The sequence below is a fragment of the Mus caroli genome, chromosome 18, assembly GCF_900094665.2.
Source record: "Mus caroli chromosome 18, CAROLI_EIJ_v1.1, whole genome shotgun sequence".
NCBI lineage: Eukaryota > Metazoa > Chordata > Mammalia > Rodentia > Muridae > Mus > Mus caroli.
In genome coordinates, this window is record NC_034587.1 from 85414689 (window position 1) to 85434321 (window position 19633).

Genomic DNA, 19633 nt, shown 5'->3' on the forward strand with positions numbered 1-19633 from the left:
TCATAGGAACTCTGTCTACAAACTGCCAAAACACAGTTCTAGAACACTGTGATACACACTGTGTCTGCTACCAGGAGCTCAGAGACTCCTTGGTCCATCTTCCTTCATCTCCCACGAGACTTACTAAAATGCTTTTGGTAATAGTCTTAAGACACATTTCAAGGAACCAATATTCAGTTGTCAAGATAGAGATCTTTGTTTCAGGCTTAGTGTCCACCAATAAAACAGAGCACAAACGTTACTAGGAGGACTTCCTTGTGCTTGTGGCACTAGGGATTGAATTTAAGGCAGGCACAAGTTCTGTAACTGCCTTGTATTTCTATACTCATTTTGTTATCTTTTATATGAAAATAAAATATTACTAATTTGCTCAGTCTAGCTTCCATTGAATTCATTGTGTAGTACAGGGTAGCCTTGAGTTTGTGATCCTTTTGGTCAAATCTACCTGCCTCAGCTTCCCAAATTGCTAGAATTATGTGCATCTGTGACTAGGCCCAACTTAGCAGTCTTAATGGTTTGATTTTTATAAGAAAGTAAGTTCTTATCTTGTTTGAATTTAATTGCTTCATTATTGAATGTTTTCAGGCTATGGTAAGGATGTTGAAGGCTTTTTCTCAACACAATTTGCTAAGGGTCTGTGTCTAGAGTTTTATATATGAGAAATGATGGGATTATAATTGGTCCTTACACTTCACACCCAGAGAAGAGGATGAGTTGTAATCTGCATGATGATACAATGGACCATACTAGCTAAGAGACATGAAGACTGAGAGGCTGCTATTGAGACACACCATGACAGTGACGCTTGAGATGAGAGATATTGGTGATCAGTACAGGAAGGACTGACTACTAGATAAAGACAACTGTGAGCAATTCTGGGGCATGTGATGCCTTATACTTATCTTTATTACTCAGAGCCTAGCACAAACCTGGCATACACGTGGCATTTAATTCTTTATATAGACGAGTTAATTTGGGGATTAAGAGAACCAGAGAGGGTTGCCAGATGTCAAGAATGTTGCAAAGTACTTAACACAGATAAAATTTCTATTGTGGTAACTACTTTATGGATGACTTTATTATAAGTAATTGGGCTTTGTAAGAACTTCCTAACTCAAATTCATATAACTCTCTCAAAATTATATTTTGCAAATATGAAATCTTAAGAAGAATAATTGATTATAATAAAGTACTTGCTAATTTACTTGCTTTCTGTGATTTATTAGTGTTAAGAAAAATCATCTACAGAAAATAAATTAACATGAAGTACTGTAGTGTCTATGGTTCAAAGACATTAATTTTATTTTCATCTCCTCTTTCTAAACATCCAAGACAATATAAATAGGAGTGAAGGGAACTGATGTGTGGCTTATGTAGATTTTACAGGAGTGTCCTTCTTCAGCGTGATTGGTTTGATCATTTTCTTCTGGCTAATCCCCTCCTCAAATATTGTTACAAGGCAAGTATGTGAGGCAAGTGTTTCCACTTGTATAATTTCATAGAATTGGGACAAAGCACATGAGCTGTATGATGCTCTACTCCCATCTAGACTGATGCTCTGGACATTGGATCACCTACACTGTGGTCATGATCATGTGTTATGCAGTCTCCTTCCTCCTTCCATCATAACACCAGTTTCTTTTGTGGAAGATGTTAGACATTATGGACCTGTTTGATTTTTGTTGTTGACAGAATCCATTACGGATTACTTTCTTTTCTAGCATTATTTTTTTACAATCCTCAGTTCTATTCTATTATAGAAGGGATTAATTGCATGTTCACACATCTTAGGAAGTTGAGTTTGGCACAGATTACTCAGGAATGTTAAATTTCAGAGGCAAGAGGTCAACTATGACCACTGGAGTGTGTGGTATGCTTTTAAAATAATGTGTATGAGTGCTTGTCCTGGATGAATTTGGAAGAACAGCTAGTGCTCTCAACTTCTGGATATTTTTCAGTCTTACACACACTTTAAAACCAGTAGCTAGTGTTTTGTATAATACATTTGTTTGTATTTGTTGAGATCATTTTGTAGCAGTCAGCTTCAAGTCCTTGATATGAAGTGGTTATCTGGTACATTATTATTAGACTAACCTAACCTTCTTGAGATAAACACAATAAAGCTGTGATGTGGGAGATTGACAATATACTTTTTCTTTTTCTACTATCCTCACTTAAATGGAGATCAATGTTCAGGTAATTAATTTTTCATCTTTATTCTCCTATAAATATACACATTCGTGGTTATAAAACTTTCTCCAATTACTAGCTTAACCATACTCTATAGGTTTTGTGCCATGGTCTTCCCATCTTGTAGTTCAATTTTTTGTGCATTCACCATTACATTTTTGATTAAAGATCATAGAACTGGGAGAGCAAACTAGAATCAGGGGTGGAGAAGGGCATCTCTTGGATGAGCTAGACATATCTAGGAGAACAGGAATTCCCCGGAATCTATGAGGATGATCCTAGATAAGACTCCTAGCAATAGATATGGAACCTGAAATGACTGACCATCTCTTGTAACCAAGCAAGACTTCATATGGAGGCATGGGGACACCAAATTAGCCACAAACCCTGATATCCACAATTTGTACTGCCTACATGATGTGCAGGGATAAAGTTGGAGTAGAAATTAAGGGAATGTCTAACCAATGACTGACATAACTTGAGACCCATGACATGACACTATTAATGATATTCTCCTGTGTTTGCAGACAGGAGCCTAACATAATTATGATGTGAGAGGCTTCACTCAGCAGCTGCTGGAAACAGAATTAGAGATCCACAGCCAAACATTAGGCAGAGCTAGTGAAATCATGTGGAAAAGGGGAAAGAAAGACTGAAGGAGCCAGAGGGATCAAGGACATCACAAGAAAACATACAGAGTGAACTAACTTACGCACATAGAGGGTCACAGAGACTGAACCATCAACCAAAGAGCATTCATAAAATGAACAGACAGGGGACCCCTACACATATATAACATATGTGCAACTTGATCTTCATGTGAGACCCCTAAGAGCAGAAACAGAGGCTGTCTCTGACTCTATTGCCTACCTTTGGATACCAATCCCCTAACTGGACTGCCATGTCTAGTACCTTGATGCATCTAAACCTGCTGCAACTTGATAGGCCAAGGAGGATTGATATCTATGGGAAGCCTTCCTTTCTCTGAGGGGATGGAGAGTGAAGGAGAGAGAATCAGGGGAGAGGAGGGAGGGGAAGCTGTTATCAGGATATAAAGTAAATAAGTAAATCAATTAATGAAAAAAGATATACATTTATAAATTTCAAAAGTTTATACTTTTGGTTTTCAATTATCATGTTCCCATTTTACCATTTCATGTACAGAAAATACAAACAGATGATTGGTTATCTTACCTATGCCAAGATATATCTGTGGCTTCATGTATGTTAAGTTTTATTACTGTTCCATGAATCCTTAAAAATGTAGTAGTCAATAAGTTTGTTTTTACTTGAGTTTTTTAATGCCAATAAGTTATCTATATCTCTGCTCATCTTTTAGAATGTTGCAGTAATAATAGTTATGTAAGGAGGAGGAGGAGGAGGAGGAGGAGGAGGAGGAGGAGGGACATAGTCTTAAGATTAAAAGACGTAAGGGTTATGAGAAGGGTTTATAAGGGTAGTGAGAAAAGCCAATAGAAAAGAAGATTCTGAAAGATTGGGTCACTGTATTAGTCAGGATTATCTTGAGAAACAGAACTGGTAGAATGAATATATATATATATATATATATATATATATATATATATATATATATATATATGCTATTTATTAGAGTGGCTTACAGGCTGTAGTCCAGCTAGAAAAAAATGGCTTTTTACAAATAGAAAGTCAAATAATACAGTGATACAGTAGTTGTTCAATCCTTATGGCTCCAGAAATTGAATTTAATCATAATCATTTCTGCCTGCAGAGTGGGAGTATATTAGGTTAAATTTTATATATTGATTTTTGCTATTTTGTCAGATTTTCCAAGATCTATTGAAGACTAGAATAACCACTTTTCAACAGGCAGCACAAAAAATATTTATGTAAGGGCATTACACCTTGAGAGCATTTGCCCCTCTGCTAGAGAAATCACTTCATAAGGCAACAGAAAATACAATGAGGAGACCCTTCTTGTCAGCATTAGTGCTTAAAACAAGGTAGAAAATATGCAGCAAGATGAAAAGTGCATAGAATAAAAAGGGGTGTAGATTGGAGAATGATTTTTGAAATATCCAAAATAAGAAACTTCAAAAGAAGTTGGAGAGAGGGAGTAACACATTTGAACTTGCTGTCGAGCTTAGTTAAAAGCCTGAAATGTAATAATGAAAGTAATTGTAACCCTCAAGGGTCATACTAGCTGCTATACATATACAATGTGCTTTAAACTGTTTCACAAAAAGAGCGATGCCCAAACCATACAGAACTTATCTTTAAACACTAAGGATTTTCCACAAATTGCTTAGATGGCTTCCATCTGGGTAGTCTCATTTAAAGCCCATTTGAGAATAGCTGTTGCCTGCTCTTCAGAGAAATAATTCTTGTAAACCTTGATTATGGTTCAGAAAGAATGTACCCATGCAGAAGGATGGCGACTATAAATGTTTATTCTGTCCTGTCTTTAGTTCTGTCATTCCTCGGGTTAGTCACAGAGCCACAAACAAGCTAGATAATCAAGACAGCTTGTTTGACAATCCAAATCTTTGTCCTGAAGGGGTTCTTTTGAAATTCTGTCCATCTGTTTTCTTACTTGTAAAATAGAGACACTAATTGTACAATTGTCAGACAATTGATAGAAAGATTAAATATCATGACACAATGCAAAGTGATCAATGAATGAGATCAAAGTATATACACATGACAAAGAACGCCAAGTCTTGCTTTTTAGTTTTATTTATGTATTTATTTATTTTTTGTTTTACTTATTCACTTTACATCCTGTTCACTCCCCTTTTCCTGGTGGTGATGGTAACCATCTCCCACTCTCCCACAATTCTTCCCCCATTCCCTCTCCCCTTCCCCTGTAAGCAGGTAGGAACTCCTGGGTATCTCCTCCCCAACCCACTGCATTTCAAGTCTGTGTGAGGCTACATGTTTCCTCTGCCACTGAGGTCAGACAAGGCAGCCCAGACAGAACATAACCCACATACAGGCAACAGCTTCTGAGATAACCCCTGCTCCACTTATTTAGGACCCACAGGAAGGTCAAGCTTGCACATCTGATATATATGAGCAGGGAGGCCTAGGTCCAGCCTGTGTGTGCTCTTTGGTTGGTGGTTCTGACTCTGAGAACCCCAAAGGTCCAGGCTAGTTGACTCTGTTGATTTTCCTGTAGAGTTCTTATCCTGCTTTGGGAGCTTCCTCCTATTCTTCCATAAGAGTCCCCAACCTTCATCCATTGTTTGGCTGTGGGTGTCTGTATCTGTATGACTCAGCTGCTGGGTAGAGCCTCTCAGAGGACAACATGCTCCTGTCTGTATAACTAACCTTTCCATGTTAGCCTTCTCCTGAACTAGTATTATATCCTATTATTACATAATTTTAATTTTATAAATGTAATAATGAATACATTATGTAATAAACCAAAGGCATTATATATATATTTTTTTTCCATAAAACTCAATTGGCATTGAATATATATATTACATATATTTATTGTAGTTAAATAATTCAGTGTGGGAAGTTTCCTGGGGAAGAAATAAAATTTAAAGCAAATTTTATTTTTAAATTTTTCACTTAAATTAAAATCATAAAACAATTTATTGCAGTCATCGTTGGATTATGCTAATCAAATAGAAAACCTGGAAATACTTATTCTTTTATACTCAGTGTCTGACTTGCTTCATGTCATGTCTTCAGCATATTTGTGCTATTCCGCCAGAATTCTGCCATCTCATCCTGAGGTTCAGCTCTGGTCTAGACAGTAATGTGATGCTCCTGAGAATAGCATCAGCAGTGCCAGATTCAGCCAATTGAGTGAGTGCCTGCCAGAGGAAGTGTGTTCCTCGAAAGCCCTCCCACCACCTAGAATAAAGTAGTCAGCAACACTTGATTTTTAGCTGGATGCTGATGGGGTGAGGTTGGTAGTATACAGATAACTTCTGCTCAGTGACAGAGAAAAGTCCTAGGTTCTGGAGCTCATTGGCTCCAAGAGCTTCTAGATTCCTTAGGCAACTACATTGTACAATATAAGCCTGGAAAAGAATGCCTTCTTTTGATGGTGAGAAGAAAAACGATTCCAAGAAAATTCAAGACTGAATTATTATTTTTGGCTGTAAAATCTTGGGGTAGGTGAGGTTTCAAAAGTGTTTCTAGAACTTTAAGGGCAAAAATGTTTTTCACAATATGAGATTTTATGAGGTCTTTAGGGTGAAGAAAAGTTTTTATGCATAAAGAAAACTGTGAACCTACTTGGAAGTGGATATTAGAAATACTGTTAGTGAGTAGCAAAGCTGCTGCCAGAGAAACTTCTTAGTATGGATTTAACTTATTTTAATGCACCAACATTCACTCATATTTATTGAATATCTTGCCTTAGACAATCCTGTTTATTCAATGTGGTAGGTTCTAGTATGCTTGTTTTAGAGACAAATAAAATGAATCTTAGAAAGGTTAAGTATATTATCCAAAGTCACACATCTTAACAGTGGTAAAGTTATCATTAAAATCAGGTTTACTTGACTTCAAATTTCAGGAATGGGTGGTGCTCTTTAACAAAATTGATCTCCCACAATGTCACTAGATGACAGTCCAAGGGATGAAGCAGGCTTAAGCAAATACATTGATATAAGTTATGCATTAGTGCCCCAGAGACCAGGGAAGAGGCGATGATTAATTATAACTGCAGGAGATAGGAAACATTTCACAGTGGGAATATTTTGTGCATTTTTGTGATGCCAAATTGGGGGTACAACTTATTCATTTATCTCAAATTTGTGACATGCTGAGAGACACTCTTTTGTTTTTCACTTACTTCTATTAAGGTAAGGATATGCAATAAATTTCCATAAATATGGTTTAGTAGACAAAATGTGTTGCTTCCAGAAGATGAGTCATGTTTTGAAGAGCTGTTACTCAATTACCAGGAGCATGTTCTACCTGTGGGGAACACTGATGTATTTAGCTACTTCTAACTGCCCTGCCTTCCAAAAGCATACAATCTGAACATTGGAGTGAAGTAATATAGATTGTTCATTACTTTTGCTGCAAGATTATGTATTAGTTTTTAAGCTTAAGATGCTTTTACTTTATAATCTGGAAAACATGTTATGGTAAAAATTTTAAATAGAAAAACTTCAATGGGAAAATTATACAGAATTGAAATTTAAAGCTGAACGAGCATTAAAGAAGGACGGTGGGTCACAGATAACTGAAGAATAAATAAAGCCTTTGATTCACCTCAAAGTCTATGCTGGAACTCTCTTTAGCATTTTTCTGAAGGTTATCTCTAATTCTAATTGTGTGTTTCTGTCCTGTCCTTCTGAGAAATTGGAGCCACAGATGCCCTTTCCATGAGCATCAAATGCCTTTGGTGTAATTAGGTAAGCTTCGGTGCTGACACTGGTGGTCTGCAGCTTAATTACAGGCACACAGAGGGCAGAAGAGGGCATGCAATTCAGAGCTGGCATTTGGATATTAATTGGTGTTAATGAAAGCAGAACTTCTATAGCTCCCACCTTTACAGAAGATGGAGCCTCAATCATACTTGTTCTCATTGCTCAGAAACAATGCAAACTGTACCAATTCCATATAATTTTGTATGAAAATAAGAGCTTATATCAAAAATTTAAGAATGCCATCCCCTCTTTAACACTTTATCTGAGACCATTTCAGCTCCTTTTTCATTACAGCTTATGAAGAAAAGCTAGTTTCAGTGGACAAGCAGCAGATGAAGAGTGAAGAAATTGAGTTAACAGGTTTAAGGGACAGATTTACTGCATTTCAGAACAGTTTGTATGCTTACTAAATTAATGACTAGCAATAGAAAATGCCTGTGCTCAATAACAATGTCCCCTCTCAACCTTCCCTGCCAACTCCTCTTTCTTCTTCTCTTTACCTTTAATAGAAAGTATTGCATCTAGAAGAAGCTTTTGTTTATATGAGCTGTTACCAAGTCACCAGTAGCAGGCTGATGCCTTGCCTCCAATCTTTCCTAATTTTCTTTTCAATCTACCTTCTTCCTTTCCTACATATTCAAGTAAATTTATAGTATATTGAGAGTAATTTTTAGACATAATTTCAGAGTTGAAAGTTCAAAATCAAGTTTTTTTTTTCTTCAACAGTTTAGGCTTCCTTGGTTTTAGAGAAAACATTTTGTATCGTGTGTGCTGAACATTTGGCAGAGAGGAACTTGGTTAAATATAGATTAAAAAGTCACCTGGCAATACAAATTAAGCAGCCTTACCTCTTAAAATAATAAGTCTTTACTTTTATACAAGCAAGTGGGCAAAGCTGACCTGTCATGAGCTATGTGGGGTGGAGGTGGTAAATAGCTATCTATTACTCAGAACAGCGTGGACTTGTCAGAAGCTAACGATTTCTTTTCTCATTCATTTGATCCAGACTCCATAATATCTCATTCTGTCAGAGCACCCTCTGGGGGTAGCATGGAGAGACCAGATTATTCTACAGCACTTATTCTCCAATCACAAAGTCAAATTCTGCTTCTCATTATTGACATATTTGTCTTTAAAGGGGTGTCTGGCAACAGACAAAGAAATGAACAGAGCAAAACTTAGCTAAGTGTAAAGCGTAGATGCTGACAGGCAATCGAAGTTTTATGTAAGTTTAATATAGATTAGTTTGTTTTCAGGCCATGATTTTTTTTAGCTCTAGTACATGTGCTGTTTATTAATGAATACAATCTATTAAACTTGGAGCACATAAAACTTTTCTCCTTTTCCTTCTGAATGGAAGCTCAGTGAATTTAGTTCACATTGATCCACAGCTTTATAGCTCAGATATAAAAATATGAGAAAATTATGAAACAAATTTTCATTCTTAGATCTTACATGTAGCTTACTTGACATGATAGCTAATTGTCATTGCTAGCTTTACTGGGTTTAGAATTTTCATGGTAACACAATCTTTGATTGGACTCATGACAATGTTCCTAGAAAGAGGTAACTTAAGAGAGAAGACCTGTCTTGGATGTGTGTACACAATCCATGTGCTGGGGTCATGTGCTATAAAAAAGGGGAAAACCAGTTCAGAGGACTCTTCTTGCTCTGTATTCCAAGTGATGTCTCATGTGTCCAGGTGCCATTTCACATGGTGGGTGCATTTCTTTGAACTGTAAATCAGAAGTACCCCTCCTCTCTTATGCTTCTTCTTGTTCACAGTCAATGAGATACAATTTACATAGAATAGATTCTACTATTTAGTGTACAGTAATTACCTTACTTAATTCATCGGCAGGTTATCAAAACATTAATAAGCCATAGCACCAGAGACTAGTGTGATATGGAGACTGTATGCATGTAAGTTTAATGATAACTTGACAAACAACATTCACACTACTAGAGTTTTGTTTTAAGTCTGCAAAGTGCATAATAAGAGCCAAGTATATTCTCATTTTTGTGAAAAACAAATGATGTTGTGTCAGGGTCACAACTAAGGGATGCAAGGTAACCAGATCTGTTAAAATTAGAGGCTCACAAAAGGATACAGAAGTTCCTTTATTGCTTCTATTTTAATTTCTTCCTTGTTTGAGTAATTTTATTTAACAATAATTCCACTAGAATTTAGTCCCAATGAGGAAAACTCTTAAGGATTCCTGTCCCCATCTTATGTAGACTGTTACCATACAATAAGTCATTCTGTCAAGTGTCCCTATTCATATCTATAACTGTTACTGCCGTCTATCATCCTCTTGTGTGCCTCATGGGCATGTTTGTATCTAACTACATATCCCTGCCTCAATATCTAGATAATTATAACCACTTGAATGTATGATATAATCATAAAATAAGGTTATACCGAGTGGCAAGTTTGTATTAGTCTATGAAAAATGCAGTACAAAAATCAACCCACAGCTAATGAATTAGAATTTATACTGAAAAATATACTTATATATTAAGGCCATATACATAGTTTGTTCATTGTAATTATAAATCATTTCAAACCCCAACTTTTCTAGAAATTAGTATTAGAACGCTAAAACATTTAAAGCTTTAAACATTTAATATATTGATTTTAGAATGCAAATAAATGTTGTCCTTCAAAGAATGTTTGTTTGTGTTTAAAGAGGTAGTTCAATTCGCCTTTGTAAATTTAATTATAGGAAATTACTTCTTAAGTAATTTTCAGTCTAAATATTAACTCCTCCATTGGAAAAACGCTTCAGTTATATGGTCATGAAAACAACTGTTGTTCTTGAATTATAACCAAATCAATAAACAAAGCGAAGTGTTTATATTTTGTCTTTCAACAATGGTTTTTATTAACCTCTCACATTATTTTACTTAGATATTTAATATCAATATTTTATTCAAATATCTCAGTTTCCTCTAGACAATATTATTATCTGCATATACACATTTATAACCTTAAAATTGTGTTTTCTTGACCTCTTTTTGACTCACAAAGACTGAATTGTCAACCAGGGAGCCTGCATGGGCCTAACATAGGTGCTATACTACGTTACAGTTGTGTAGCTTGGTCTTCTTCTGGGATTCCTAAGAGTGGAAGCAGGAAATGTCTGTGACTCTGTGGTCTGCCTTTGGGAGCTTCTCCCCACACTGGGTTGTATCTTTAATAAAAGAGCAGGTTTCTAGTCTTCCGACAACTAGACATGCTATGGCTGGTTGGTATCCATCAAGGCTGGATCTTTTCTGAAGAGAAATGAAGGAGTGAGGAGAAATGGAGGAGGTGTGAATGTGGGTGGGGGGAGAGAGGAGGTGTGTTAGGGACTAGGAAGAGAGGTGGGAAGGGAAACTGCAGTTCTATGTGAAATATATAAAGTATAAATAAATAATAAATAAATAAATAGATAAATAACAAATATGAAACTAATCTGCAGCATCATAAAAATGAAAACAGAAACAAAGAAGCCAAAAACCATGTTTTCTGACCTTAATACAATAAATGCAGATAAACAAGATCATAAACTATTTTATAGGCACTGGTTGGCACTCTCTGAGTGCCAGGAGAAACTATATTACACATTTTCCTCTCTGGACTTTTTCTTTCAAATAACACATTCTTATGCTCTTGCCCTGGTTTATCCAGAGCTCATTTTGAAGACCAATCTAGCCTCAAAGTTGCATACATACTTCTGATTCTTGAGTGTGTCTGTGTCCTATCACACTTGGTCCTTTTCTGTCTATTTTGTTTGTTTGTTTTTGTTTTGACCAAGAGCAAGCAGAGTTTGGAACATTCTAGACAAGATTTTGAGTACTATGCTGTATTCATGTTCCCTGTCTTTGATTTTTTAACCTCCCAGTTTTGTTTGCTTTCCATAACTCTCAGTCTTTATACTCTTGAATATTTTCTCATCCAAATAAGTGACACTAAAAGACATTGTCTTCAGTACATATCAAGTCATCCATACATTTAAATATCCATTTAAAGTATAAAATGCAATTGTATTTTATGTATGAAAATAATAAGAATAAAATGAAACAAAACCATCAAACTTATCACTAATGATCTAAATTGCTGTGCATTCATTAGATATTTACTGGGTACCTGCTACATCCAAGCTGAAGATGCTCAATAAATGATTGTTGGATGAGTGTATTTTTAGCTGTGAATTTCAGTATTATTCTTGTGTTTTTTACTTTCTTCAGGGAGTATATTCTTTTTGAAGATAAGAGTATTTGTTTAAAACAAAAGAAAAAGAATAGAAAGGTGGATGGTATAGATTCTGTGGCTAAAATTCAGATGTCTGACACCATTTTAGTTCCTTCGTCCATTGAACCATTCCCATGTTGGTTATGTGACCATTGCATTTACACTCCATCCTTTTTTACATTGACCCCCTCACTGAGCCTCTTGTGACACTTTGGCTACACCTGAGAGATTCTGTGGGTAAGCTTGGGAAGCACTGTAGTACCAAGCCTGAAAACAGATCCTGAGCAGATACATAATACTAGGAAATATGAAAGATGTTGAAAAAGAAGTCTTTTATAAAACAGAATAACATAAACTTCAGCTTTTACAAATTTGGCTTTTAGCTTTCCACAATGTGCTTGGTATAATATTTTAGTCAATGTCTTCTGCCATATTGTTCCTTATCACTCATAAATTTTTTATAACAAGATTATAGCACGTATGTATAAAATAATAGCTCTTAAAAAGTAATGGTGAATCTCAGAGTTCTTATTGCACCCTGAGAAAGTTGATAAGTGGAAATATAAAAAGAGAAATCAGTGCAAATGCACAGGAATGTGTAGGATTCTCCCATAGAAGGAAGTGAATGACAGGCAGTGAGGCTGTCATTTGTTGTAAAGCTACTTGCCTTGCAAACTGTAGATTTCCCCAACACTGTTCTGACGTGTAATGTGATGCCAGTATGCACTCCGAGGAAGAGAGATGGATTTTGATAACGTCATCGGCTCAGTCAAGCTTGTCTGCAGCTGAAAGAGAAGGAAAATGTTTCTTAGGCCTTCTTAGAGATATCAAACTCAATCAACCCTTTAAAATGGCACGGATTTAATGTGAGTGACAGAAAACAGAATATGTTAAAGATACCCAGATAATTCCCTATTCAAGGATAGCTGTGTCAAGAGTGAAATTGCCCCTGATATTGTTTGCCATGATTCAGTGGATGGTTCCACAGATGTACACATATAGACAGCATAAAGAAGACTTCATGAGAAAGAGAGGGGGAGTAGCGAGACAGGGTGGGGGGTAGAACATTGGAAAAGGGCATGCAGGGGGTATATGGAAAGATTTAGAGGAGGAAATGGAGTAGATATGATCATATTTCATTCTACAAATGTATGAAATTATTGAAAATAAGGAGACATATAGAAAAGTATGAAAGGTGGCAGGGAGAAAGGAAATATCTAAATGGGTAAAAGACCATGCTGCACAAGAATGACACCAAGCTCCTGCTTAAAAAGCTGAATAGCTAGGTAAGTTCCTGTAAAACCAGTTACTTGGGGATGAACACTTGGGCAGGATAATGAAGTCTTTTAGTCTGCTATTTTCTCCAGGTTCAGTAAGCAGCCCTGTCCCAAGGGGATACGTGTGATAAAGCAGGACACCTGATAGCCCTTTGGTCTCCATACACAGGTGTTCACCCTGTCACATATGTATAACACACACACACACACACACACACATGCATACACACCATGTGGTTCTATAAATATATATAAATATTAAGACACATATGAAAACAAAAGAAAAATATATGAGAAGAATATTTGTTAAGAAATGTATCTGACTCATTGACAGGGGCATTAAGAATCGCAATGAATTCTTGCCAATAGAGAAAGAACACTGGCAAATACCCAAGGGAAAATCATTCACAAGCCACCTTTGAACTAGTTTGCATTTCAGTGGTTGAGAATTATTCACATTGCCCACAGCATTTTTCAATGTATAGGATGGCAAGATAATTCAAGGCATGAAGGAGCAGGCTGTCAGAGTGACACATCCAAGAAAAGGTGACAAACTTGAGAGAGCCATTTTCAGACTCTCCCTACCACCTCCTCCCACCTTTGTGCAGAGCTGCTTTCCTTTACTGCATCATTCCATTCTTTTGCACATACTGAATGAATATTCTCTCGCAATCTCCATGATAAGAGAACTAAAATTTGAATATATTGTTTTTGAGGTTAGCTGATTACATCATTAAAAAAATGAGTAACAAAATAGTACAGAAATGTTCATTTGGTCTTTGAATATGTTACTTTAATGTAACCTGAGCAACATATAAATGGATGCCTTAGTTATGCCATCACAAAGGCTAAAATGCCATTAGATAACTTCTGAGGTCTATACCAGAGACACCTCTGTTTTGCTGTAATTTTTCCACATGACATTTCCACTACAGTATTTGGAAAAAGTCTTAATTTATGCTGTTCTTTCTTCTATTCCTATAAAAGCTTCATAAAATGTTATCACACTGGAACATGAAATTTGGAGTAATTTGAATTTGCTATCTTGTACAAGATAAACACACTCCGTTTTTGGAAAGTTTGCTACCAGACCAGTTTTGTAGCTGATTCTCATGTATCTCAAACGATACTTTCAATTCTCTTTCCTATTTACACAGTACTCATGCTCTCACTCCCACCTTCTATATATGTTGATATATATATAGGAGTGTGAAGGAAAACAGATTGTGTTTTTTTGTTTTGTTTTGTTTTGTTTTGTTTTGTTTTGTGCTGGGATTAAGTAGAGTTTTCTGCACCTGCAGCATCTTTTTTATGAATAGACATGTCCAGTTCTGCTGTGGTCCTGAGAGCTAGGAAACAGCTATGAGTGGGTGATTCATGTGCAGATACCATCAAATGTGCTGTGTAGATAAATTTCATCTCCTATTACTGTATAGGAGTAGAATCAGGTTTCATTTTATGGTGGCACTATTGAGAAAGGAAGCCAACTTCTCATATAAAACAAGGAATTAAGCACATAAATCTTTATTTAATTGATACCAGCAGTGCTCATTAATAACATCAACTAAACTGAATTCATATTAATCATAGTTTTGTTTATTGTCTAATCTTTATTCTTTTTAAAATCTAGTATAATTTATTATTTTTCATAAAATAGAGTTAATGAAATTTAATAAAAGTTATTTTATATCTATATTTTAATTTTGGTAACTATTTTTTAATACTAAATGGTTAGTATTGGGCACAATAGAAACAAAAGAAGCATATGATAAAAGTTGAAAAGAAATTCCAGGAAATCATCAGAAAATTCCTTCCCTGAACATCTGAGGCATCACACTTTCTGTTGCCATGGTGCTCTGTCTCCATGCCGTCTATGCTTTCCATGTTCAATTTCTTTATTCTTTGCCTTTACTTTCTACTTACTTGTAGAAAGAGACATTTGTGTCGAAAAGTTGGTTATGGATTTTTTTGACCTGTTTCCATATCTTTTTCTGTACATTTTAATTGTTTCCCTGGACACCATTACTCACTATTCATACTATAAAGTATGGCTGTGAACTGTGTCCTCACCAAGGGCATTGGAGCACTAAATCCCAGTGGGGTCATATTCAAAGGCAAGTTCTTTGAAGAGGCTAACTAAAGATAAAGAAGACCACATGATGCAACCCTAGGCCAAGAGAACAGTACCTATGTTAAAAAAAAAAGGACACTAAAGGGAATAATATTCATAAAAAAGAGGCTGTGGGATGATACAAGTATGAAATGGACATCTACAAAGCAAGCATTGAGACATCAGAAGAAAGTAAACCTTTTCAGTGTTGAATTTGAACTTTTAGACTACAGAACTGTGAAAGTGTAAATTTATGCTGGCTAAGCTATCCACTCTACAGTATTTCTTACTGCCATACCAGACTAAGATAGGAGACTTTAACCAAACAAGAAGGTTGTATGTCCTCAAATATGATCTTTCCAATAATTTTTTTTCACAATTTAAAACGTCATTTATTTCAATGTGGTAAGCAGCTCCATTTATCCAGAATCAAAGAGGCAGAGTTGGAGTGCCTCCCCAGTCCCTATCTTCAATAAGCATCTAAGTAAGACACAGCAAGTGCTCTGGGAAGGCCTGGCTGCCTCTTTATGTGGCTTACCGGTGAAATATCAAGCAGCAAGAGACAAAATTTTATCACTGCTACCCAAAGGGCTTACATGTTCACAGGCTTCCTTAACAGACCCAGCAATCCCCTCATGCTTCTGCCTTCTTAAATTTCATATTATCTTTAAGCATTGTTGAAAATTAGGCAATGGATAGCCATAGTGACTAAGACAATGCATGTATGGTTCAAGTACTTTTATTAAAAACTACTGTTGATTCTAATTTAAACTTTTGGTAAAACCTCTTTTGGTGACAGAATTCAACAATAGGATAGAAAGACATAATCCTTAAGCCTGAAGGTAAAAAAAAATAGGTCTTAAAATGCTATGGTCATTTCTTAACTGAAAGAAAATTGACCTGAAAAACATCATGGTAGTTAGAATAACTATGTAAAAATCCATGTTACAAAAAATAGCATTTATATTAGAAAGATAGAAAAAATATGCACATTTGCATATATATGTAAAAGAAAAATTATGAGACCATTTGTCTTAGTTGGGCTTTTTACTGCTCTGATAAATACCACGAGTAAAACACCAAAAGCAACTTGGGGAAGAAGAATTTATTTCATTTTAAAATTCTTCATCACTGAGTAAAATTAGGGCAGGAACTCAAGGCAGGAACCAGAAGGCAGGAACTAAAGCAGAAGTCATGGTGGAATACTGCTTACTGACTTGCTGCCTATGGCTTTCTCAGTCTTTTTGCATATACAACTCAGAATCACCTGCCCAGGGGTGTTGTTATTCCCAGTGGCCTATTCTCTCTCATATCAATCATTTATCAAGAAAATGTCATACAAACTTGGCTTTAGGCAATCTGATGAAGACAGGGTTTTTTTGTTTGTTTATTTGTTTGTTTTTGTTTCTTGTTCTGTTCTGTTTTGCCAGCTTCATCAAGTTGAAAAAAACAAAAAACAAACAAAAACATTTCTATTTATTAAAGTGTTTTAGTAAATGAAACACCACTGATTCATGTTTTCCAGTTATCTTTGTTGGGAGAATCTGCAGTATTGCTGATTTTTGTGTTTTATCTAGTGAGAAATTGTTTAAGAATACTTAACTATTAATGCTCCAGCAAGCAGAATTCACCTGATTCTCATTTTGCATAAGTAGGGTCGGGATTTAGAAAGAATGTTTCAGCACAGATGCAGAAATCAATTCGACTAAGGGAGCAGATAGTTCAACCCTTGAAACACTTGCAAGTGCTTTTTTGCCACCTCCTTTTTTGTTGTAGCCATATGAAATAACATTTAGTTCACCGAGAGCCCAAGCAATGAACCAGAAAATGCTTATTTAGTGTCTGAAAAGAGTGCACGTCACAGCTCAACCAAGTGTGAAGAGTAGTAGAGATGTTTGTGTTCTACCTGAGAGCACAGCCCACAAGGCAAAGCCAAAGAATATGACTTAGGTCCAAAGTGATCTATACACAAATGAAGTGTATACCTGTATGAGCAAGATACCTTAGATCTTATCTAGGCAAAAAACTTAGAAAGTTATTTATGTGTTTATCTTTGAGATCTGTGTATAGGCAATATAAAAATAGATCTAGTACTATATGCAAAAACTGAGCAAACAAAGCAATGATGCTGAGGAGATATTTTGGGTCTAAGTCAAGGTGATTTATAGAAGTACAAAAGCCAATAAAAGATGGAAAATTTAATCAATGTGGATGGGGGTGTGTATGTGACAGAGATGAACTGACCTGAGCAAGCTGTACATATTCATGGGTGTGCATGCATGTGTATGTCATCGTTTTTGTGTACACAAGAATAACTCAAACTAGAAAAGGATAGTCAATATCTTAGTTTCTTTGCTTATTGATATGATGAAGTACTCTGACAAAAGCAACTTTTCAAGGAGAAAAGATTGGCTTATAGTTCATAATTACAAACATCATGGTGAGAAATCGAATTACAACAGGAGCTTGAGCAGCTGGTCACCTCACAACCAGTCTGGAGGGAAGAAAAATGAATGCTTGTACTCATCCTGCACTTTCTTTATTTATAAAGTCCAGGACCCCAGGCAGGGAACAGTGTCTCCCAAAGTAGATAGGGGTCCAGCTTCAAATAATACAATCAAGAAAATCTCCCACAAACTTATCTCTCAGGTAACTCTACATCTAGTTAACAATTAACACCAACTATTACACCTGTCTGATGGGTTAAATGCTTTAAGGAACATGTGTCAACATGTTTATTGGTATGTCTGACACAGAACAGAATTAAGAATAATGCTGTAAAGAAAAGCCAAAAACCTAACAATTGTAAAGATACCAATAATCAAAAAACACACTAATATAGCATGTGAAATATATGCTAATTATAAAAAGAAAAATATTGAGCTAATATAATATAGAAGCATGTACAGAGAACTTCCAGTTGAGAATACCACATTCTATTTGTTCTTACCAAGTTCATAAAACTTTAAAATTGTATCTGAGTAGAGACTCCAGAGACAATAAGCCAGCCATGCTTGGCACTGTTTGCAGTCATTAAAACAACCCTCTGAAGTTTGATGGTTTATGGGCAATTGGTTTCTCACGGACTTGGCTTAATTTTCAGTAGGGGACACCTCACACTTAATCTTCCATTTTATTCAAGATAAATGGGAAGGAATTAGAAGACATTTTGCTGAGTTTGTTCTAAGGTAACAAATAAAACGTGATTTACACAGTCATTTAATGAAAGTTGTTCAATGTCTTTCATTTGATCTTCATAGAATATTATTTTAATTTCCCTTTAAACAGTGATTGTGACTACTGTATGTTTTAATTGTGTGCTAACAAATTACAGTTAAGTAACTTGAAAAATATATTTTAAAAAACCCCCTAGAATTAGACTAATTACATCAAAACAAATTGTCTTTACAATATTTTTTTATTTTTATAACCAATGATACCTTTAAGAATGTATGCACATTGAAGCCAGGCTTGGTGCTTGCTGCAGGGTTATAATCATAGTATTCAAGAGGCTGAGGTGGGAGGCTTCTGAATTCAACACCATTCCAGCTAAATTAATGAGACTCTGAATCAAAATTAAAAAAAAGGAACATCCACCACCACCACCGCCACCACCACCACCATCATCAAAAACCCCTTGAGATAAGGGTTGGCAGTGTTACCCTTGGTTGTCTCTTCAACAGCAGACATTTAAAAAAATCTACATATCCTTAGAGTATCTCACATTTTTGAATTAGAGGAAAAATGCATTTACAGGACTACTCTTTGTATACAGGAATGCTGATGAACACATACTAAATACTGAAGTTCACTGTTGTTTTACATTGCAATTTTGCTCCTTTAAAACTTTAAATATACAGTACTTTATTTAAGTAATGTTCATGCATGCTAAAAGCTTGGAACAGCATTTATCCCACTTATGCAAAAAGCTAATTTCTCTTTGTTAGCCTATTTATGAATTAGGATTCCCTTAGTTATCAAGGAATCTATGCTTTCATTCTAACTATCTAGGGTAGGGGTTATTGCCAAGCTCTACATAGTACTTCTAGGGTGAGGCTATTTACAGAGGTAGATAGATTTGTGCATGCATATGTGAGTACTCATGGAGACCTAAAGGGAGCCTCAGAGTTCCTGGAGCTGGAGTTATAAGCATTTGTTGGTGCTGTAAACTAAACTCTGGTCTTCTGCAAGAGTACTAAGTGCTCTTAAATAATGAGCCATTTCTCTAGATCGTGATTTGGTTTTATTAGACATCATTTACCTCGTGTATATGCATATATTTTTGGAGTTTTTAAAGCTTTTGTGACTGTATCCAGAGATATCAGTTAAAGATGTTCTGTATAGACTCACTAGAGGGCACAGGGACAGCATCCTAATTAACGAAATCAGAAATGAAAAGGGAGACATAACAACAGATCCTGAAGAAATCCAAAACACCATC

The 19633-nt window shown here is 35.7% G+C and overlaps 1 protein-coding gene across 2 annotated transcripts in view; it reads right to left on the reverse strand.

The window, feature by feature from the left end:
* Dok6 (docking protein 6) overlaps window positions 1-19633 on the reverse strand; it is a 430374-nt gene that overhangs the window by 84002 nt on the left and 326739 nt on the right. For both annotated transcript variants that reach the window (XR_003835467.1, XM_021150966.2), the window contains exon 7: window positions 12473-12590. Coding sequence is in view for 1 of the 2 variants with exons in the window: in XM_021150966.2 (XP_021006625.1) it covers window positions 12473-12590 (118 nt within the window). In the remaining variant the exon portion in view is untranslated. The remainder of the gene's footprint in view (window positions 1-12472; window positions 12591-19633) is intronic.